This window comes from Vanellus vanellus (genome assembly GCF_965231255.1).
Source record: "Vanellus vanellus genome assembly, contig: HAP1_SCAFFOLD_400, whole genome shotgun sequence".
Classification (NCBI taxonomy): domain Eukaryota; kingdom Metazoa; phylum Chordata; class Aves; order Charadriiformes; family Charadriidae; genus Vanellus; species Vanellus vanellus.
Window position 1 is genome coordinate 1 of NW_028127097.1, and position 19,547 is coordinate 19,547.

Sequence of the window (19,547 nt, forward strand, 5' to 3'; positions counted from 1 at the left end):
AGAGTCCCCAGAGTATTTGTCATCTTCTTTCTACCTTTTTCAAACACTCACAAAGGGTTCTTTCTGCAGAACAGAAGATTTTAAAGAGGCTTTTAGCCATTTCAGCCCATTCCTGGGAAATTCCAAATTCACTCAGACCTATTGCAAACATCTGTCATACCTATGTGCCAAACTCATCTCTTCTATTGCACAAATGCTAAACCATCAAATCAAATCAAATCAAATCAAATCAAATCAAATCAAATCAAATGTGTATGTTGAAAGCTCTTTTTTGTACTTTTCAGTACTTGCCTTTTTGGGCTAGGAATCCCTGAGGATTTGTTGATTTCAAACCAAGTAATATCAAGCACCTCTTTTGTAATCCCCTGCTCTCCTCCACAGATTCTTGTTCTCTTCTTGCTTTCTTCAGGAAAGGGGGAGTGGGTGGAATAGGGACCACATAGAACTTGTCTTCTTCCGTATTCTAAATAATGATTGAAATTTACCATGGTTCCACACACTCTGTCACACGGTCTCCTCTGACATTTGTCTGTGCCGAAATGCAGTGCTTTCCAAACAGCGGCTCATTGCTATTACTACCAAATGTCCTGACCTAAATGCAGGGCAAGAGAAGAGTGTCTGGAAGAGATTTGTAATCTTTCTTTGGCATGCCAGTTATGGGTTGGGAGGACCCAGCCTCTAGCATTTTCTTGTGTCTCCATTGACTGTAGAGGGAGCCTTGGGGAAACAAGTTCTCATAGGCACCTGCAACGAAGTACATGAAACTCATTATTCAAGTCTCAAATCTCTGACTCATTAACTTACTGTTGTTTTTTACATCAAAATACACATCTAACAGAAGGAAGCACAAGAAAAAATACATGCAATAAAGACTGATGTTTTTCCCTTCATCTTTGCATTTGCTTTTAGACATAGAAAGAAGCAGAGCAGATGACCCCCCCAAATTAGGATGATTCAAAATGGAAGGGGAGGAGAGGGAGGGGAGGAGACGGTGGGTTTGAAGCAGGGATGCAAAGCTTCTCCACAGCCTGTGTTGTCCCCGCAGGCTCTGTCCAGGGCAGAATGGGTAGCACTCACCCAAGGAGTAAAATGGGAAGTTCAGTATAGGGCGGTGCCCCATGCTTGCATGGACATTTGAGCTTAGGGCTCAGGCTTGTCTTAGAACCCAATCGCCCGGCTTGTTCTTTGCCTCTAGTCTGGCACAGGGGAATTTCTGCACTGGCTCTTGCCTGGAAAACTTTCTGAGGTTAAACCACTGGCTGGATGCGGCTCAGGCTCAGTCACCTACAGCAGGATGAGCATAGTGAGTCAGTGCAACAGAGGTCACAGTCCCAGTTTCCATTTTCTGGGTCAGTTCAAACACCCAAAGGGTTGTGTGTTCTTACTCTGTTGGGTGACACCTAAATTATCTGAAAATAAGAGGAGAGAGCAACGCTCATGTTTCATAGTAGCTGGAGCCCACGCGGGCTGCTCCCGGCAAAGGGACAATGCCGCAGAAGAAGCAGTCTCTACACTGGGCACAGAGGGTCCGATGGCATACAAGTTGGTGGGGCTGAGCATGGATAGAGTTGTCATTGCCCAGCAGCTAAAGATAAGCATGGAGCACAACCAGGAGTTCGTAAGGACAGAATAGTATGAGGGGTTGCAAATGGCGCTGCAGCAAAGGAAACACATCCCAGCACATAGGTTAAACTCAGCTGGGCCCAGGAAGACAGAGGAGAAGGTCTGTGACTTGTAAGCAGCCACAGAGACTGCCAAACATGTTAGGGGAATGACCAAAGTGAATTAAATGGCCAAGAAGGACAAGATGCTGAGGAAGGGATCCATGGGGGTGTGGTATAGCGGCAGAGTCAAATGACGGCAATGGTGACTGCATTCCCCGTGACAGTGAGCAGATAAATCACCAGCAGCAGTGTGAAAAGGGGGACTTTCCACTCTGGAATGACTGGAAAGGTCTTCAGGAAAGATGTGGTATGGTTGTGAGGATCCATTTCTGTACCCAGTCAGTTGAACGCATGACAAGGGTAACTAATACCATGTTGTGTTTTTGACCCTTCCTTCCCTTTTCTTGGGCTTCCTCTTCCTTCTTGAAATGGGACACCAGAACTGCCCTCTGTAAGGATTCTGCTTTTCTCTGTGTTTTTACCCAGTGGCATGAAACAAATATTGATCCAGCCCACTTGTCTTCAGACTCAGGAAATGCCTCTCCAGCCTTGCTGGTTTGCATGGGTATTCTGGACTGCCAGCTAGGAACTGATATTTCTGGCAAAAGCTGTATGAATTCTGTTACATTTCTCATGGTGGTGTAGCTGGGCATCAAGCCTGTGCAAGTGTGCAGCCAGAGCTCTTCAGTCATTAATCCCCTGGGTGGTCCAGGGACCCTCCCAACTCATCATCTACATCGACAAGAGGAGACACTGGTCTGAGAGAGGGGATTGACATGGAACCAAAGGATTGAGTTGAGTCACCCCCTTCAAAATTAACCAGCTCCAAAATGAGCCAAAATGAGTCACCTTCAAAATTAACTGCTGGACTTGGCAGTGTTAGGTTCACAGTTGGACTCGATGATCTTAAAGGCTTTTTCCAACCTCAATCACTCTATAATTCTATGATCATTTCAGAAGCATCTCTTCTACAGACCCACGCAGCCATTGCAAAAGTCTCCTTGCAATTTCCCTTTAAGCCTTCCCTTGACTAGGATGCCTACAGCACCATAATCCGTGTGTTGCTATATACGTACTGAAATCGGCACTCTCGGATAAGTCCCTGTTGTGTGTAGCCCTGGAAAACTCCTTTTGAGTGTAAAGGAAAACAGAACCAGCAGGAAAGTGGTTTGGCAACAAAATAGGAAAACAGAGCAAAGGGGGAAAAAGGGACCGTGTGAGTGGAAACAGGTTTCTAGTCAGCAGGCTTCTCTGATGGAGCCCTGCAGTAGCCTGTGTCCCGTGTTCTCATTGGAGCCGATTTCCAACTACCTTCTGTGCGGGCGCATCCTCTGTTCTTAGTGGGCATGTGTGAATGGCAGTGAACTTCAAGCTGGAATCACCGGTGAGGAGGATACGAGGTCTGTCTTCCAGCAACTGGAGCAGGGCTGCAAACATCCTGGACTCCAATGCCCGGGTGCAGGCAATGAGGAGACCATGAAGACCAGGGTCCAGCAGCTGGATAGAACCAGTGCCTAAGGCAGACCTGGGTCTTCTCCTAGAGAGACTCATGGGCTGGAGAAGGCTGACTGGCTCTCTCCTGCCCTCTGCACAAGGCTCACAGGGCCCTGCTGACCATAGACCTCAACGTTGCAAGAGCTGAGGAACTCATGGAGGAACAGCATGGTACAAATTGGCAAAATGGGCTTTGAGTCCTTGCCGGTCCTGGCTCTCCAGACTGTACCTGCACAGCTTGATCAGGACACGGTTCTTCAGCCGCCACCAGCATCAGGTAGGCACCAGTGAGGACCCTCAGCTCCCTTCAGTCAGGGGAGCAGTGTCTGGAAGCAAGCTGTCTTGTAGAGGAAAAAGGTGGCCAAGGTGTCTGGGAGTCACTATCAGAACCCAAGTGGGAAAGGAAAAATGCTCTTGTTTTTGACAGAAAATCTCATCTGGAGTCAAAGCGTGGGTCAGACCTTAACTAGAGCCAAGAGTGAACGTAAATATCATCCAGGAAAAAATTCCTTCAGGTGCACTGGCTCAAACCAGATCACTCACAGAATCCCAGGATCACACCGGTAGGGTTTTGGAGGTGGTCTGTGGAGATTGTCTTGTCTCACCCACCTGCTAAACCCCCCTTCAGTTAATGTGCCTGAAGGGTGGTGGGATCTGCTCAGGGAAGGCTGCTCATGGGCCCCTCGTCCCCCCGCTCTGGCCTCACACACATCAAGAGCGACCAACAGCTGGGGCACATCTGGAGCAAGGCTTCATGTGTGATCAGAGATGGATCTGCAGAGACCCCCACCAGGAATGGCTGCAACCTTACAGTTACAAAAGGACTCTGCTTGTGAAGAAACCATTAGCCTTGGTAACTAGGTGGTTCCATTCTTATGATGCAGGTGGATGGAGACCTCTCTTATGAAGAAAGGTTGAGAGAGTTGGGGTTCTTCAGTCTGCAGAAGAGAAGGCTCCAGGGAGACCTTACAGTGGCCTTCCAGTACTTAAAGGGGGCCTACAAGAAAGCTGGAGAGGGACTTTTTACAAGGGCATGTAGTGATAGGACGAGGGGGAATGGCTTCAAACTGGAAAAGAGGAGATTTAGATTGGATATGGGAAAAGAAATTCTTCACTCTGAGGGTGGTGAGACACTGGCACAGGTTGCCCAGAGAAGCTGTGGCTGTTCCATCCCTTGAGGTGTTCAAGGCCAGGCTGGATGGGGCTTTGAGCAACCTGGACTGATGGAAGGTGCCCATGACAGGGGGTTGGAACAAGATGATTTTTAAGGTCCCTTCCAACTCTAACCATCCTAGGGTCTACGATTCTATAACCTGAAACGGGAGATTCTGACCTGGAACAGGAAGAACATCAGACAGACAGACACTGGAGCAAGTTGTCCAGGCAGGCTATGGAACGTCTACTCTTTGAAGTTTTCAAGACCCTACTGGGACACAGCCCTGACCACCAAGTCTGACTTCACTGGAGACAATGCTCTGTGCAATTGCTACCCTAAATGATGTCTCAGGGTCCTTCTCTCCCTTTGCACTCAGAGGAGAGACCTGAGGGGTCCACCTGTCATGAGGAGCAAGTCAGCAGAGCTTAACCTAAGTCAGCTCCCTTAACCTAAAGCTGGAGCCAAGCAGAACCCTGTGCACCATTCCTCTAGGAGGGTGGAGTCCTAACTGTCACTAGATCAGCAGCTGAGCTCACTTTAGCCCCCAGCAAGTGAAGCACCTTGACCTCTGGGGAAGGTTTGGGTTTCCTCTCTCCTTAAAGGGCAGAGCCTGGCACCCCTGTTGGGGACTTATCCTGTCCCACATTCCCAGTCTCCTTAGCTTGGAGGAAATCACTCCTCCCTCCCCAACAACCATTCGTGGAGTCTAGAAGGAGAAGCTGTGAGGAGCATCTCATTATAGTTCTGCTCTGTGAGCTGGAAGAGATCACGGCTCATTCCCCGGCTTGTTTCCCCACCTCCGAAGAGCACAGAGGTCCAAGGGAGGGCAGCTCAGGGCTTTTATCCCCCCGGGGCTTCACTTGCACAGGGCTCACTTGCTGTGACACAGAGAGTTGAGCTGCAGCAGGAACCTTCAGGAGCCTCTTCTATAAACCCGGGAGGCACTGCAGAGAAGGGGATATTCAGGTGCTGCTGAAGACTCTCAGAAGGAGATGGTGACAGGTGAGTGCAAGGACAGAGCAGTGACTAAGTCATGGGTCAGGGTCTGCAGGCAGAATTGGAAAGGGGAGGGTGGAATGGGGACGAGGCAGGAGATAGCCCCCAGACCTTGCCTTTCATGCTCCATTCCCCTCAGAGGAAGGGCTGTGACATCCTGCTGGGGACTACAGGTAGGTGCTGGGTTTGCTGAGGTGGGTATCATTAATGTGCCAATGGCTCTTTGCACAGCGGCCACTAGGAAGTGGGACCATGTGTCTTGGTACAGCCCTGTCCTGCATGTCTTCTTCTTCCAGCTCACTCTTTCCTCTGGATACCCTCCCTGGGTCTTTGACACCACTGAACAGATACAGGCAGCGTGGTTGTCAGTGCAGAGACAGAGCTGCGGGGCATCAGCTGATGGGCACTCGGACACCTCCGTGGACATGAAGAGGTTGGAGAGGAGGGTATGGGGCCAGCGTGCCAACACACGTCCTTTAATGTCTCAACTCTTATTCTCTCTCTGTCTCTTTCTCCATCTTGCTTGTGTCTTAGGGCTTCACCTCAATGCCTCAGCTCTCTCACAGCTGTCTCTCAGCCATCCACATGGGGTGTGATTTACTGAGAGCACTGACTCTGGGGCACCCTCCCCATGGAAGCACCTTCTGGAACAATGCATCCCAGTGTAGGTGCGCTGAATCACTGAGTCAAAGGGCTCCTCCGTCCCAGGAACTCTCTGGGCTCACCAGGTGCCTGCCTTGGCCATCTCCAACTCTCTGTAAAATGTGTGAAGTTTGAGGCAGAGCATCATCAGGGACAGTGTTTTGTCTGACCCGAGTATTATGGAAGCCCAGAGAGGTGGTGTAGGCTTTCTCTTTCAGCCACAGGCGTTCCCTGGGCAGGCAACCAGGTGTGTATCAGGCATTTACTGGAAACGTGTGCTTCATGAGGATCCTTCTCTGCCTCAGCCCCCACTCACCCCCGGGACACTCTTGTGTCTTCACTGCAGTGCTGAACAGGGAGCCCTGAGCACTCAGGTGGCAATGCTGAGGTCCAGGTGCTGTGCTGCTGCAGGGAGGCAGCCCAAATGCACCCAGAAATGTAAGGTGAGGAGGAAGAGATGTCCAGCAAATGATCGTCACCCCTGTCCTTTTTGCCTCCTCCTTGTGCAACGTCGCTTTTCCTCATTTGGCTTAGAACCTCAGGGACCTCTTCTCTGGAATCCCGTTTTCCCCACCCTTCTCTCCCAAGTTCAAATCTGCTTCTGAGTCTCCTGTCTAACAGACCCTTTGCAGTGCCTTCAGCTACCAAGCTAGTAAGTTCTGGCCACTCTTGGTCAGTGGAAAGAGATGGACTGTCCAGGGACAGAATTGTGTCATCAGAAAGCAAATGTTTCAGGGAGTTGAGACCTCTAGCCCTCTTCAGTGTCCATTCTTCCTCAGTGGAAAGAAGCTGTCTATGGCACGATGCGTTCCCCTAAAGGCTTTTTTTGCATGATGGAGTTTTCCTCTCTGGCCCGTCTTTCTGTTGCTTGAAATTTGGCTAAAACCTATGCTGGGTACTCCTGGCAATAACTTCACGCATCACAATCTAATTGTGATCAAATGAACATTTTCTTTCATTCCACAGAAATAGGCACCTCGATGCGGCAACTCACCTCTCTAATCAAAGGAGATTCTTCAAAGAAGAGCAGTTTGGCCCTCTCAAAGAACCTTTTCTTGCCCTTTCGCCAGGAATAGTGCCCCTAAACCAAGTCGGAATTCAGTCAAATGGGGGAAAACCTCCATGTTATCTCTGGCAGTGACTTCTTCCCAGTTCATTTTCACAAAAAGCACAGAAACGCATGCCCTTCCCCAGGTTCCCTTCCTGCCTCATGGGGAAAAGAAGGTCCTACAGCACCTCATGGAGAAAGAAGAATGGGACAACCAGACCTCACCAGTGGTGTTCCTCCTGCTGGGACTGAGTAATGTCCCCAAGCTTCAGGTGCCTCTCTTCATCCTCTCTCTCATGATCTACATGGTGACCATGTTTGGCAACATCCTCGTTGTTGTGCTGGTGGTGGCACATCGGCATCTTCACACTCCCATGTACTTCTTCCTGGGGAATTTATCCAGTGTAGAAATCTGCTATACCTCCACTATCCTGCCCAGGCTGCTGGCCAGCTTCCTAACCAGGGACAGAACCATTTCTGCTCAAGGCTGCATGACGCAGTTCTTTTTCTTTGGCTGTTTTGCAGGTGCTGAGTGCTACCTGCTGGCCACCACGTCCTATGATCGGTACTTGGCCGTATGTCAACCCCTGCTCTATGCAAGCCTCATGAACTGGAAGCTCTGTCTCCAGCTGGCGGCTGGGTCCTGGCTAGCAGGATTACTGATGTCTACCATAGTCACTGGACAATTTTCCAAGTTACACTTCTGTGGTCCCAATGCAATTGATCACTTCTTCTGTGATTTTGCCCCGTTGCTAGAGCTCGCTTGCAGTGACACCACCGTGCTTAGACTGGTGACTTTCATAATCTGTTTTCTGGATGTAGTCGTCCCGTTTGTAGTCACTTTGGTATCCTACATCTGCATCATAGCTGCGATCCTGAGGATCCCCACCACCATGGGGAGGCAGAAGGCCTTCTCCACCTGCTCCTCTCACCTCATGGTGGTCACTGTTTTCTATGGCACCCTCGTCGTTGTCTATATGATACCCAGGACAGCCTCACTGAGGCAGCTCAATCAAGTGCTCTCCTTTTTCTACACCATCCTCACGCCCATGGTCAATCCTCTCCTCTACAGCCTGCGGAACAGGGAGGTCAAGGGGGCTCTAGGAAATGCACTCAGAAAAACTGTGGCCTGCGTCGAGAGCTCATACTAGTTGAGATCCACCAGGAAGACACAGGTTGTGGGTCTCCTTTGACCAAGCATGGACAATTCGTAAGTGCATATTTTGTGTCCCAGGTCCATCTTTAGAAGTGCAGAATCTGTGGACTGGTTGTGGAATGAGAAGTGGGAGAGGGGAATTTGTGTCTTAAAGAAATACAGGTCTGGTGTTGAAGAGTGTCAAATCTTCCCTGGCTTGCTTCCTTCTTTAAAGTAAACACGATTGTGATCCTGCAGGTGGGAGCTGTGAAATGCCACACCTGCCCAGGAGTGGGAGAAAACTTACGCTAAACATGCTGTTTCCTCTTCCGTTACCCAGCCAAGCTGAGGGCTGCCATTCTTGCATGCCTGGGACTCCTCAGGGCACCTCCCTATTGGCAGTGAGAAGTGGGCAGCTGAATCAAGCCCCGCTAGTGGACACGTCTAAATCCCAGTAGATGCATGCCAGCCCTCGTGTTCTCTGGGCTTCCTAGCAGAGGACAACTGTGAAAGCTAGTCTGACAGGGTCACACACCTCCGCCCTCCCTCCCCCCGAAAAGAAAAACCAAGATCCATCTTCAGAAGAAAGGCAAACAAGCTGGGTCTTGGCTTCCCAATGTTTGAACACAGCAATCATCACTTTCCCCCTTCTTTCCTCCTCCTAATCTGCCTCCCCCTCTCCGACCCTCCTCTCCCAATGTCTTTACTTTTTTGTTTCCCACTGGCTGACTGAGGTATGGCAAACTCAGTCCTCCTGTTTTCTTCTTTCTTGCATGAGAGAACAAGGTCAGCTCATGAGGCTTGACTGACTACACACACCCCCAGCAGCGGGCGTGCCCCATTTCCTGCCCTGAGGCACGCACACAAGATGGAAATGTCTCCATCATCCCTGATTTGCGCAAGGGCCTTCGGCCCTGACATACTGCCACAACACGCTTATTCCTCCTCCAAGCACAGACGAAAATTCCTTCCCACTTCCAGGCTCAAATCACAGTTGCAAGAATTTGCTGCCCTTCAGAAGAGGCCTTGAGCTTCTTGGATCTTCTTGGTGCTCATGGCAATGTTCTTGGCTGCCTCCAGGGTTGATGGGCTTCTTGTCTATAGCAAGGACATTATGACAAACTTTTAGGAAATGTTTGCTTTTCTGTCATTCCGACATATAGAAAGAGTAGACATAGAAAAGAGTGAAATACACGGAAATGGATGCTGAGCTAAGGGACAGTAAGAACCAGGTGAGACACCCCCATAGCTGTGGCTTCCTGGCAAGAAGTCCATCCTGCAAAAGGGCTCCAGCCTCTGCCGCTCTGGAGTGGGGAATCAGCAGTGTCCATGCCACCTGGGGACTCAAACAGTGCCTTTTGAAAGACCACCCTTCCTCTGAACTGCGTTGGATTTGTTCTTGAGGATGGGGTATCACGGCTCACGCTGCAAATACTGATTTCACTGGCACTGCCCAGAGCGGCTGTCCAAGATGCAAACTGCTGCATTTAGATTTAGGCAGATTAATGTTTGTGGGTGACTTTGGATTGTTTTTTTGTGATTGGTGGGGCTTTTGTTTGTTTAGTTTTGGGGGAGGGTGTTACTTTTTTTAGATACTGATAGGGAACTCACACAACCGCCTGAAGGATTGTTGGAGGATTACTGACAGAAGGCCCAGCATTTCTTGCATCTCAAGACATGAGATGCCAGAGGCCAAGGGAAAGATGTTTTGGGCACTACCTTGGGATTTGGGGAACAGATACTCGCTCCCCTCTCGCAACACCCTGCTCTCCTCAGTGAGGGCTGTGAGAAACTCTGCCAACCAGGTCTGAACTCACATTTGTCTCAGGTAACTTATGTCTAACTGCAGCCAATGTGGTCCAGCCAGCTCAGGATTTGAGTTTCCATTGGAGGACAAATCATTTCAATTCACACTTCTTTTCCATCTTCACTCTGACACTGAATGTTGTGTGACACAACTGTCCTGGCTCTCCGGGCAGGATGGGCAAAAGTTTGATACCTGAACGGGAACTTTTGCCCTTGCTGGAAATAGGAACGCAGCAGGCTCGAGCCAAGAGACCCAAGAAACAAAACTTCCCATAGGGCCAACTAATGAAAACGTGCCACAGGCTGTGGGACCTTCTCTTTACTGACAGAGAATTAGTGAGTCTAGAAAATACAGCTTCACCTATTTTTCCCTTTCTTGTAACTTGGTTCTCAGAATTTATGTAGAATAGAATCATGGAATCATAGAATCATGGAATCATAGAATCATAAAATCATGGAATCGTTTAGGTTGGAAGGGACCTTTAGGATCATCGAGTCCAACTGTTAACCAAGTCCACCACTAAACCATGTCCCTCAGCACCATCCCAACATGTCTTTTCAATACCTCCAGGGATGGTGACTCAACCCCTTCCCGGGTAGCCTGGTCCGATGCTTGATAACCCTCTCAGTCAAGACGTTTTTTCCTAATGTCTAATCTAAATCTCCCCCAGTGCAACTCAAGCCCAATTCCTCTTGTCATATCGTTTGTTACTTGGTAGAAGAGACCAAGCCCCACCTGGCTACAACCTCCTTTCAGGTAGTTGTAGAGAGCAATAAGGTCTCCCCTCAGCGTCCTTTTCTCCAGGTTAAAAACCCCCAGTTCCTTCAGACACTTTGAATCTGCTTTGCCACTTTGAAACTGTCTCTGAAAAACTAGCTCAGGATACGTTTTTTATATTTGATTGAGCCCCAATTAATGTGCTGCATTTAAGTGAGTTTCCATACCTGGAGCAGCTTTGCACAATGTCTGCTCAAAGAGGAGAAATAGCTCAGCCTGCAGTTGGAAATGGGTGAAGCTGGGGGCAATAAATGTGTTGCTTCAGATAATATTTGGTACGCATAAAATACAAAAAGGTTGTGAAGGTGAATGGGCAGGAAAGAAACGGAAAACTGGTCACCCAGTGGAGCTGTGCAAGAGGAGGATGGAGCTGTACATAACATGAGGCCATGCAAGTGGGATCAGCATGAAGAGAAGACAACTTTTGTAGGGAAGATGTTGCAAGGGAGTACCTTGACACCTTGACTTCGCCCAACTGCAAAACAGAGTTTGGGCATAGGGCAGAAGTGACGGGCAGAGGTGTCCTGTGCTAAAAGGACTTCTCTGAGAGAAGGCTTGTGGGATTTTCGTTGCAGAGATTTGAGGCAGTCCTTTCAAGATCTAAGGTGGCTGAGCTTTGGAAAGAAGGAAGAATCAGAATGCATCTCAAGGATAGTTTGGAATTAGTTGTACTATCTTTTCTCTCTCCTATAATGTAAAGATTACAATAGTGTCCTTAAGTCATCCATGCTCCATATCTTTGTTCCCTCCTTTTATGAAGAGAGGGAGGTGGAATAGGGGAGTAGTTTCTCAGGCCAACGGATAGATCCCAGGTTAGTGAAAGGGCACAAAGGCAGGCAAATCGGTGATCACACCAGAAGATTACCTGCGTTTCCATTCTCGGAAGTCCGAGCTGTGCAGCAGAGAGCTCAGAGCTGCCTTCATCTGCCCCGCATTCCAGCATGGAAAATGAAACTAATCTAGTCCAAAGGTTGGGTTTGATTCTCTTCACATCCTAAAGCACCACATGGGGCCGGAGACAGGCAGGACACTGAAAGAGGAATCACACTTCCCCACTTCCCTGGACAAAATCTTAGGTGCTTGTGGGAATCTCAGGAGGCGTGGCATACCGATTTCTGGGTTCAACGAGCTGGTCAAATGCCTTGTCCCCGTGTCTGTAATGGTGGCTTCGATGTTGGGCTCTCGTGTGCAGAGTCTGCACAGGGACGCTGCTGTTTCTTGAGCAACCTGCTTGACCTCAGAACTAGCCCTGCTTGGAACTAAAGGTCGAAGTAGAGACCCACTGATCACAGGACAGTTCCACCCTGAATTGTCCCATGAGCATCTGCTGTAGCCACCCTCACATCCAGGCTCAGGGAAGGGCTGTAGGGAAAGGGTCTGTTGGGGTCTCTGGTCCAGCCTCCCACCAAAGGGTGGGAAATCGCCAACCTCAGACTCTGGTCAGCTGTGACTGTGGAGCTGAAACCTGAAAACCTCCAAACATGGAGATCAAAGATCCTCTGGGAGGGTCCCGCTGCGGTGCAGCACCACCCTCCTACTCAGTTTTCACTCTTATGTCCTCCAGGTCATTATAAACATTTCAAACAGGGCATATTACGATATCGACCCCTGCAGAACCCTACTGGAGAGATACCTCCAGACATAGTACCATGCAGGAACCACGTGCCTCCAAGCCCAGCAGTTCAGCTGTTTTTTTACCCACCTGCTTATCTACCCATGCAGATTCTACTGTCCTCAGTTAGAAACAAGGTGGGGGTGATGCTGAATGCCCTTCTGACTTCCCAGTAAAAGTTACCGCTCTCTCTGCCCAGTAATCCTGTCCTTTCAGCACAGAAAGCAAAGAGGATGGCCAGGTGCGATCTGCTTTGGGTAAAACCCGTCACCTTCTGTTTCAAACACACAGAAAAAGGCCCTGAGTGGACATGCTCTGGGGCACAGCCTTCAGCTCCCCTGCTAATCCTTTGGGGCATGCACTTTTTGGGCGCTGCCAGTGAGCAGACAATACCCCCAGTCTCCGTGATCTTCCAAATCACAGAGTGACCACTGTGACACTGGCTGCCCCCTCAGCTCCCTCAGCTTCCGCCCCTCCTGTCCATAGGCTGGTAAGGATTGTGTTTGCTCGAGGACTTGACCCCAGCCGTTGCTGGTGGTTCTCCTGCAGGTTCCATCCTTGAGCCCGAGGCCTGGGAGACCTTGCTGGGGCAGACTGAGGCAAAAAGGACATGGGGTATTTCAGATCTATCAGCACCAGTTCTTATGAAACTCAGCAGTGGCCACACAGTGGCTTTGTTTCTCCTTGAACTGTTCCTGAAGGAGTAAACACTCATTCTGGTGCCCTTGAATTGCCTTTCGGGGTTAGATTGAATTGTGCTCTGGACTATAGCAGAGCTTGGAGGAGGCTGTCCTTGAAGACCAGCTGGAATGAGCTCTGCCACCATGTCACAGCTCTGTCTACCACAGGAACGGCTCCAGCTCGTCCTCTCTGTGCCCCTGGCTGAGATCATTGCTGCACGTTTGTGCTGAAGCCCCCCAGCTGTGGCACCAGGCAAGCCGTGACTTGCCATAAGGAATCCTGGTGTGCAAAGCCCTGTGTGTGCTATTGATGGGACAAGAAGAGGGGTTACTCATGGCCAGCTCTTCTTCTGCTGGGAGAAAGGACACAGCTGGAAGTAAGTGTCTCTGCGCAGCTGAGGGAGGGAACATCAGGGATTGCATCAGGCTGTTTTCCAGCGGGTTCCCCTGGAGCCCCAGGGACACCTCCAGGGAGCCCAGAGGGGACAGAGAGAGTGCCAGCGTGGGCTGGTCCTCTGCTGCTGAGCTGGGCCGGTCTGCTGGGACGGAGGGAGCTCCTGGCAAGCGGGCAGCGCTGCAGAGAGACAGCTCTGCCCAGGAGCAGCTCCTCTGCACAGCGCAGCAGGGCTGAGGGCACTGTCTGCAGGCAGCGAGGGCAGAGCAGAGTGTTCACCAGGGGAGGCATCTCCACAGCCCTCGGCACAGTAAGTCTCTGGCTGCGGGGCAGTGCAGCTGCAGCTCCTGGCACTATCTACAGCTGGCACCTTCCATGGCTGGGGCAAAGGAGAAGGACGTGCTCCAGAGCAGGGCTTCCCTGCCCCACCATCAGAGGCACAGGGCACGATGGCTGCCTGTTCCTGGAGACGTCTGCAGGAGGTGACACTGGGTGTGCAGGCAGGGGTGGGCAGGGCTGTCCTTGCCAGCAGGGTCCCTGCACCCCGGGGGCTGTGTGCCGGGGCAGGGGCTCTGCCGCCTGCTAGGGTATGCTCTCAGCCTGCCCGGGGAGCTCCCATGGCGCTGTGTGGAGAAGCTGTGGGTGGAAGGAGTGACCGCCAGTGAGGCAGATTACTTCTGCTTGTGCAAGGGAACTGCAGGGTTGAGGACTGGTCCCAGCTCCAGGTCACCCCAAGGACATTTGCAGAGGGTTCTTTTGAAAAACAATGTCAAGGAACTAGTCACCTGCAAGGGAACAAGTCTATGCTGTGAGTTTTCTCCTCTTGGTCGGCTGGATGGGCAGGGAGAGATGGGAATGGATTTCTCCACCGTGCACAAGGCTCTGAGACCCCATTTGTTGATAGGACTTGTCTGAGGTTCTCGTTAACCCCTGCACACGAAGATGTCCCTGGGCAGTGCCCTGATGCCAGGAGGGGTCTGCAGGGCAGAGCTGTGCACGCAGCAGGCGGAATGGGGTCTGTGAGCATGAAGAGGGAGGAGATATGGGGAGAGAGAAACAGGTCCTGGCCAAGACAAGCTCCAGGTAAGAGAGTCATGGGCAGGGAGGAAGAGAGCCGGGCTCCCAGAAATGCTGTGGGAAGGGGGATACAGGCATCTCCCTGCCCTCCCCGACAGTGCAGATGCCTTCCCTGGAGCAACCCCTGGTCCCCTCGCTCACACAGCAGAGCCTCTGCCCTTCGTGTCATGCGGGTTTGGTCATGAGTTGCCTTTCCAGCAACCTGACCACCACAGAGGAGATTTGCTCAAGTGTCCGACTGTGTCTCCCTCACCTGCCTGCCCTGGCAGAGGTACTTTGGCATCCCCTCTTCTCCCGTCTGCCCTTGTTCTTACTGTTACACTCCCTGGTGGGGGGGGCTAAGGATTGAAGCGCAGCTGAGACACCAACACTGCACGTACTTTCGTGCACGTATGTCCATGGAGGAAAAGCAGCCAACTTGCATCCTGTCTGCCTTTGGCGCTCTGGGAATCACAGTGTATGCGGCTGGAAATGACCTGATCGTGCCTTCAGGATAAGCAAATTTAAGATAAGTGATTCCTTCTTTGAGGGGTCCTGCTGGGCTGCAGGCTGCCCTCCAGAAGGACACAGTTCTCCCACGGCATCTCTGTGTTATCTAGCAGTCCCACAGAGAAGACATCGTGGTGCTAAAGCCATGGAAACGCTGCTGGGCAGCTGTCTGTGGGCAGCTGTAATGAGCCCTCTGTGTCCCTGGCTGGGAGGGCAGAGCTGAGGTCTTCCTCAGGTACGATTAGAGGGGCTGAGGGCTTTAGAGAGATGCACTTAGAAGGCACATTCCTCTGCTCTCACCAGTGCCACAGAATCGTAGACTCCTAGAATGGTGTGGTTGGAAGGGGCCTTTACGGGTCACCTAGTCAACCCCCTGCAATGACAGCCCGTTTGTGTCTCAGGACCCACAAGGCGCAGCAGGATTTCTGTCTTAAAAACACTCCCAAGGTGTGTTGGGGCAACTAAAACAGTACGAACACAACAACATCCCCACAGCTCTGCTCTGCAGCCGGGTGCATTGGGAGCCACAATGCTGAACAGCTCTTTGCTATCAAAAGTGGATTTAATCTGAGATCACCCCAAGTTCCTATTTTCCTTTTGCTGTAGGGCGGGTCTGAGTCCTGCAGAGCCAACAGCAGAACCTCCTGTTCTCTGGGGCACCCTCAGACAGCACCAATCTCAGCTCACAAAAGGTCTTCCTGGAAAGGTAAAAGTGGTTTGGGGGTGTTTTATGAGAAATTGAATAGATTATACTCAGAGAATTCCAGCTCTGGAGCCCCAAACAAAAGAAGGGCATGGGCCTGTTGGAGTGGGTCCAGAGGATGGCCACAAAGATGATCAGAGGGCTGGAGGCCCTCTCCGATGAGGACAGGCTGGGAGAGTTAGAGTTTCTCAGCCTGGAGAAGAGACGGTTCCATGGAGAACTTACTGCGGCCCTCCAGTAACTAAAGGGGCTACAGGAGAGCTGGGGAAGGACATTTTACAGGGGCATGTAGTGACAGGCTGAGGGGGAATGGCTTTCAACTGGAAGAAGGTAGATTTATATTAGGAAGAAATTTTTCACTTTTATGGTGTTAAGGCACTGGAGCAGGTGTCCCAAAGAAGTTGCGGAAGCTCCAACCCTGGAGGTGTTCAAGGCCAGGCTGGATGGAGCTTTGAGCAACCTGGTGTGGTTGGAGGTGTCCCTGCCCATGGCAAGGGGGTTGCAACTCAGTGATCTTCAAGGTCCCTTCCAACCTAAACCATTCTATGATTCTATGAATTCTACCCTAACTTGTCACTGTCTTTACATTTTGAAAAGGTCCCTGTGCCCAGAAGAAAATGCCCAATGGCAGCTCCATCACCCACTTCCTCCTCCTGGCATTTGCAGACACATGGGAGCTGCAGCTCTTAACCTTCTGGCTCTTCCTGGGCATCTACCTGGCTGCCCTCCTGGGAAACGGCCTCATCATCACTGCCATCACCTGCGACCACCGCCTCCACACCCCCATGTACTTCTTCCTCCTCAACCTCTCCCTCCTCGACCTGGGCTCCATCTCCACCACTCTCCCCAAAGCCATGGTCAATTCCCTCTGGGACACAAGGGACATCTCCTTTTTGGGATGTGCTGCACAGGTATTTCTGCTTTTCTTCTTGCTCGGAGCGGAGTTTTCTCTTCTCACTGTCATGGCCTATGACCGCTACATTGCCATCTGCCATCCCCTGCACTACGGGACCCTCCTGGGCAGCAGAGCTTGTGTCCACATGGCAGCAGCTGCCTGGGGCAGTGGGTTCCTCAATTCTCTCCTGCACACGGCCAATACATTTTCACTGCCCCTCTGCCAGGGCAATGCCCTCGACCAGTTCTTCTGTGAAGTCCCCCACATCCTCAAGCTCTCCTGCTCACACTCCTACCTCAGGGAAGTTGGGCTTCTTGTGGTCAGTGCCTGGTTAGCATTGGGGTGTTTTGTTTTCATTGTGGTGTCCTATGTGCAGATCCTGAGGGCGGTGCTGAGGATCCCCTCAGAGCAAGGACGGCACAAAGCCTTTTCCACGTGTGTCCCTCACCTGGCTGTGGTCTCCCTCTTTATCATCACTGGAGTGTTTGCCCACCTGAAGCCCCCCAACATCTCCTCCCCATCTCTGGACCTGGTTGTGTCATTTCTGTACTCGGTGGTGACTCCAGCAGTGAACCCCCTCCTCTACAGCATGAGGAACCAGGAGCTCAAAGATTCCATTCAGAAACTGATTTCATGGTCACCTTCTAAGCAGCAGTAAAATTACCATCTCTCTCCACAGATGACTCATAGGATGTTCTACGCCAGTCCTGAGCTCTCTTTCTTCTCTTCATTCTTACTTTCATTCTTAGTTTTTTTTTTAGATTTTTCCTGCAGAAAGGTTTCGATGCCTTCCACTTCAAAAGAGGCATTAACCCACTATCTCTCCACTGGTGCCTCTATAACAGTGTCTAACACCAGGTCAGGACTGAAACTCTCACAGCATCCCTATAACAAAATGGGATCTACTTTGTGCTATGCAGAAACACTGGTCCTTACTTCTAAAGCTGGTCTCAGGAGAAGGCTTGAGCAATGGCATCCCCAAAAGGACTGTTGCTTTTGGGTTCTTTTAGAGCTCGAGGATTGGATTTAGGACTCACTCGTCAGCATGTAGTGACAGTGGAAGCAATGGCTGGTCACTGAGTGACATAGCCAAGGTTGTCACATACAAGCCGTGACAGACAACTTTATTCTCAAGGGGGAAATGGAGTTTCCTGGAGATCCCCTGGGCTCTCCACAAGCAGCATTTGCCTGGGGTAGGCACGGAATGGAGCCCCACAAAGTGAGAAATCACCCAAGATGGAGACACCAAGTTGAGTGGTGCTGTTGACTTGCCTGAGGGATGGGATGGCATCCAGAGGGACCTGGACAAGATGGAGAAGTGGGCCCATTTGAACCTCATGAAGTTCAACAAGGCCAAGTGCGGGGTCCTGCACACGGGTTGGGGCAACCTCCCATATCAGTATAGGTCGGGGGGATGAAGGGATTGAGAGCAGCCCCGCTGAGGAGGACCCGGGGGTATGGGGCAATGAAAAGCTGGACATGAGCTGACAATGTGCACTCACAGCCCAGAAATCCAGCCGTGTCTTCGGTTCCATCAAAAGAAGCATGGCCAGCAGGGAAAGGGAGGTGGTTCTGCCCCTCTATTCTGCTCTCATGGGACCCCACATGGAGTGCTGCCTCCAGCTCTGGAGCCCTCAGCACAGGTGTCGTGGTTTAACCCCAGCCAGCAGCTAGGACCATGCACCCACCGGTGCAGTTCTCCCCCTTCCCCCAGGAGGAAAGGGAGAAGAGGGTGAAAAAGAGTGGAAAGGGAAATAAAACAAATAAGCAAACAAAAAAAAAACACCCAAAGTCATGCGTTGAGGTAAAGAGAGCTTAATAGAACAATAACAGAAAAGGAAAACAACAACAACAGCAACAACAATATTACTACTGCTACTAATGACAATACAAGTCACTGTCACCACTCAGTGAATTGGTGCCTTCCCGAGCAGCGTTTGCACGTACCCGCCCCCTGGTTAAACCCATCCAAATACTGAGCATGACTTCTGTGGAATGGAATATTTCATTGCCCATTCCATCATTCTCTCTCGGCCCCTTTGAGCTTCTACAGAAAGCTTAAAAAAAAGTCCTTGAAAAATATGAACAACACCTAGCAACAACTAAAACAATATGCATTACTGACATTCTTTTCCTACCAAATCTGAAACACAGCAGCCACTGGAAAGAAAATTAGAGTTGTGGTCAAGGTCTCCCTGTCCAAATGGTGGGCAGTGACGAGTGGCGTTCCTCAGAGGTCCGTATTGGGTCTGGTGCTGTTTAACATCATTGTTGGTGACATGGATGTTGGGATGGAGTGCACCCTCAGCAAGTTTGCCAATGGCACCAAGCTGTGTGGAGCGGTCGACATTCTGGAGGGGAGGAATGCCATCCAGAGGGACCCGGACAGGCTTGAGAGGTGGGCCTGTGCAAACCTCGTGAAGTTCTATTATGCCAAGGGCAAGGTCCTGCATGTGGGTCAGGGCAATCCTGTGAACAAATCCAGGCTGGGTGAAGAATGGCTTGAGAGCAGCCCTGAGAAAAAGGACTTGGAGGTGCTGGTGGATGAGAAATTCAAGATGAGCTTGCAATGTGTGCTGGCAGCCCAAAAATGTCAACCGCATCCTGGGCTGCATCACCAGTAGCATGGCGAGCAGGGCGAGGGAGGTGGTTCTGCCCCTCTACTCACTCTGGGGAGACCCCGCAGTGCTTCATCCAGCTGCTGGGCCCCAGCATAAGGAGGACATGGATCTGTTGGAGTGGGAAAAGAGGAGGCCACAAAGGTGATCAGAGGGGTGGAGCACCTCTGCTGTGAGGACAGGCTGAGAGAGTTGGGGTTGTTGAGCCTGGAGAAGAGAAGACTCCGGGAGACCTTATAGCAGACCGAGTAGCTGAAGGGGGCCTAAAGGAAAGCTGGAGAGGGACTTTTTACAAGTGGTAGTTGTGGAGCTGGAGCTGGTGGACAGTCAAGGTAGGCCAAAGCATCTCAGCTGAGACAA

The 19,547-nt window shown here is 50.9% G+C and overlaps 2 protein-coding genes across 2 annotated transcripts; both read left to right on the forward strand.

Moving 5' to 3' along the window:
• Positions 1-7,191: 7,191 nt before the first annotated feature.
• LOC309685516 (olfactory receptor 8A1-like) lies at positions 7,192-8,151 on the forward strand (the record flags this gene model as incomplete). The annotated part of the gene is made up of 1 exon (XM_082501275.1): positions 7,192-8,151. The coding sequence occupies one exon, from the start codon at positions 7,192-7,194 to the stop codon at positions 8,149-8,151; it is 960 nt and encodes a 319-aa protein (XP_082357401.1).
• Positions 8,152-16,291: 8,140 nt separating this feature from the next.
• On the forward strand, positions 16,292-17,227 carry LOC309685517 (olfactory receptor 14C36-like; the record flags this gene model as incomplete). Its single annotated transcript, XM_082501276.1, has 1 exon — positions 16,292-17,227. One exon carries the CDS (start codon positions 16,292-16,294, stop codon positions 17,225-17,227), a length of 936 nt encoding a protein of 311 aa, XP_082357402.1.
• Positions 17,228-19,547: the final 2,320 nt, after the last annotated feature.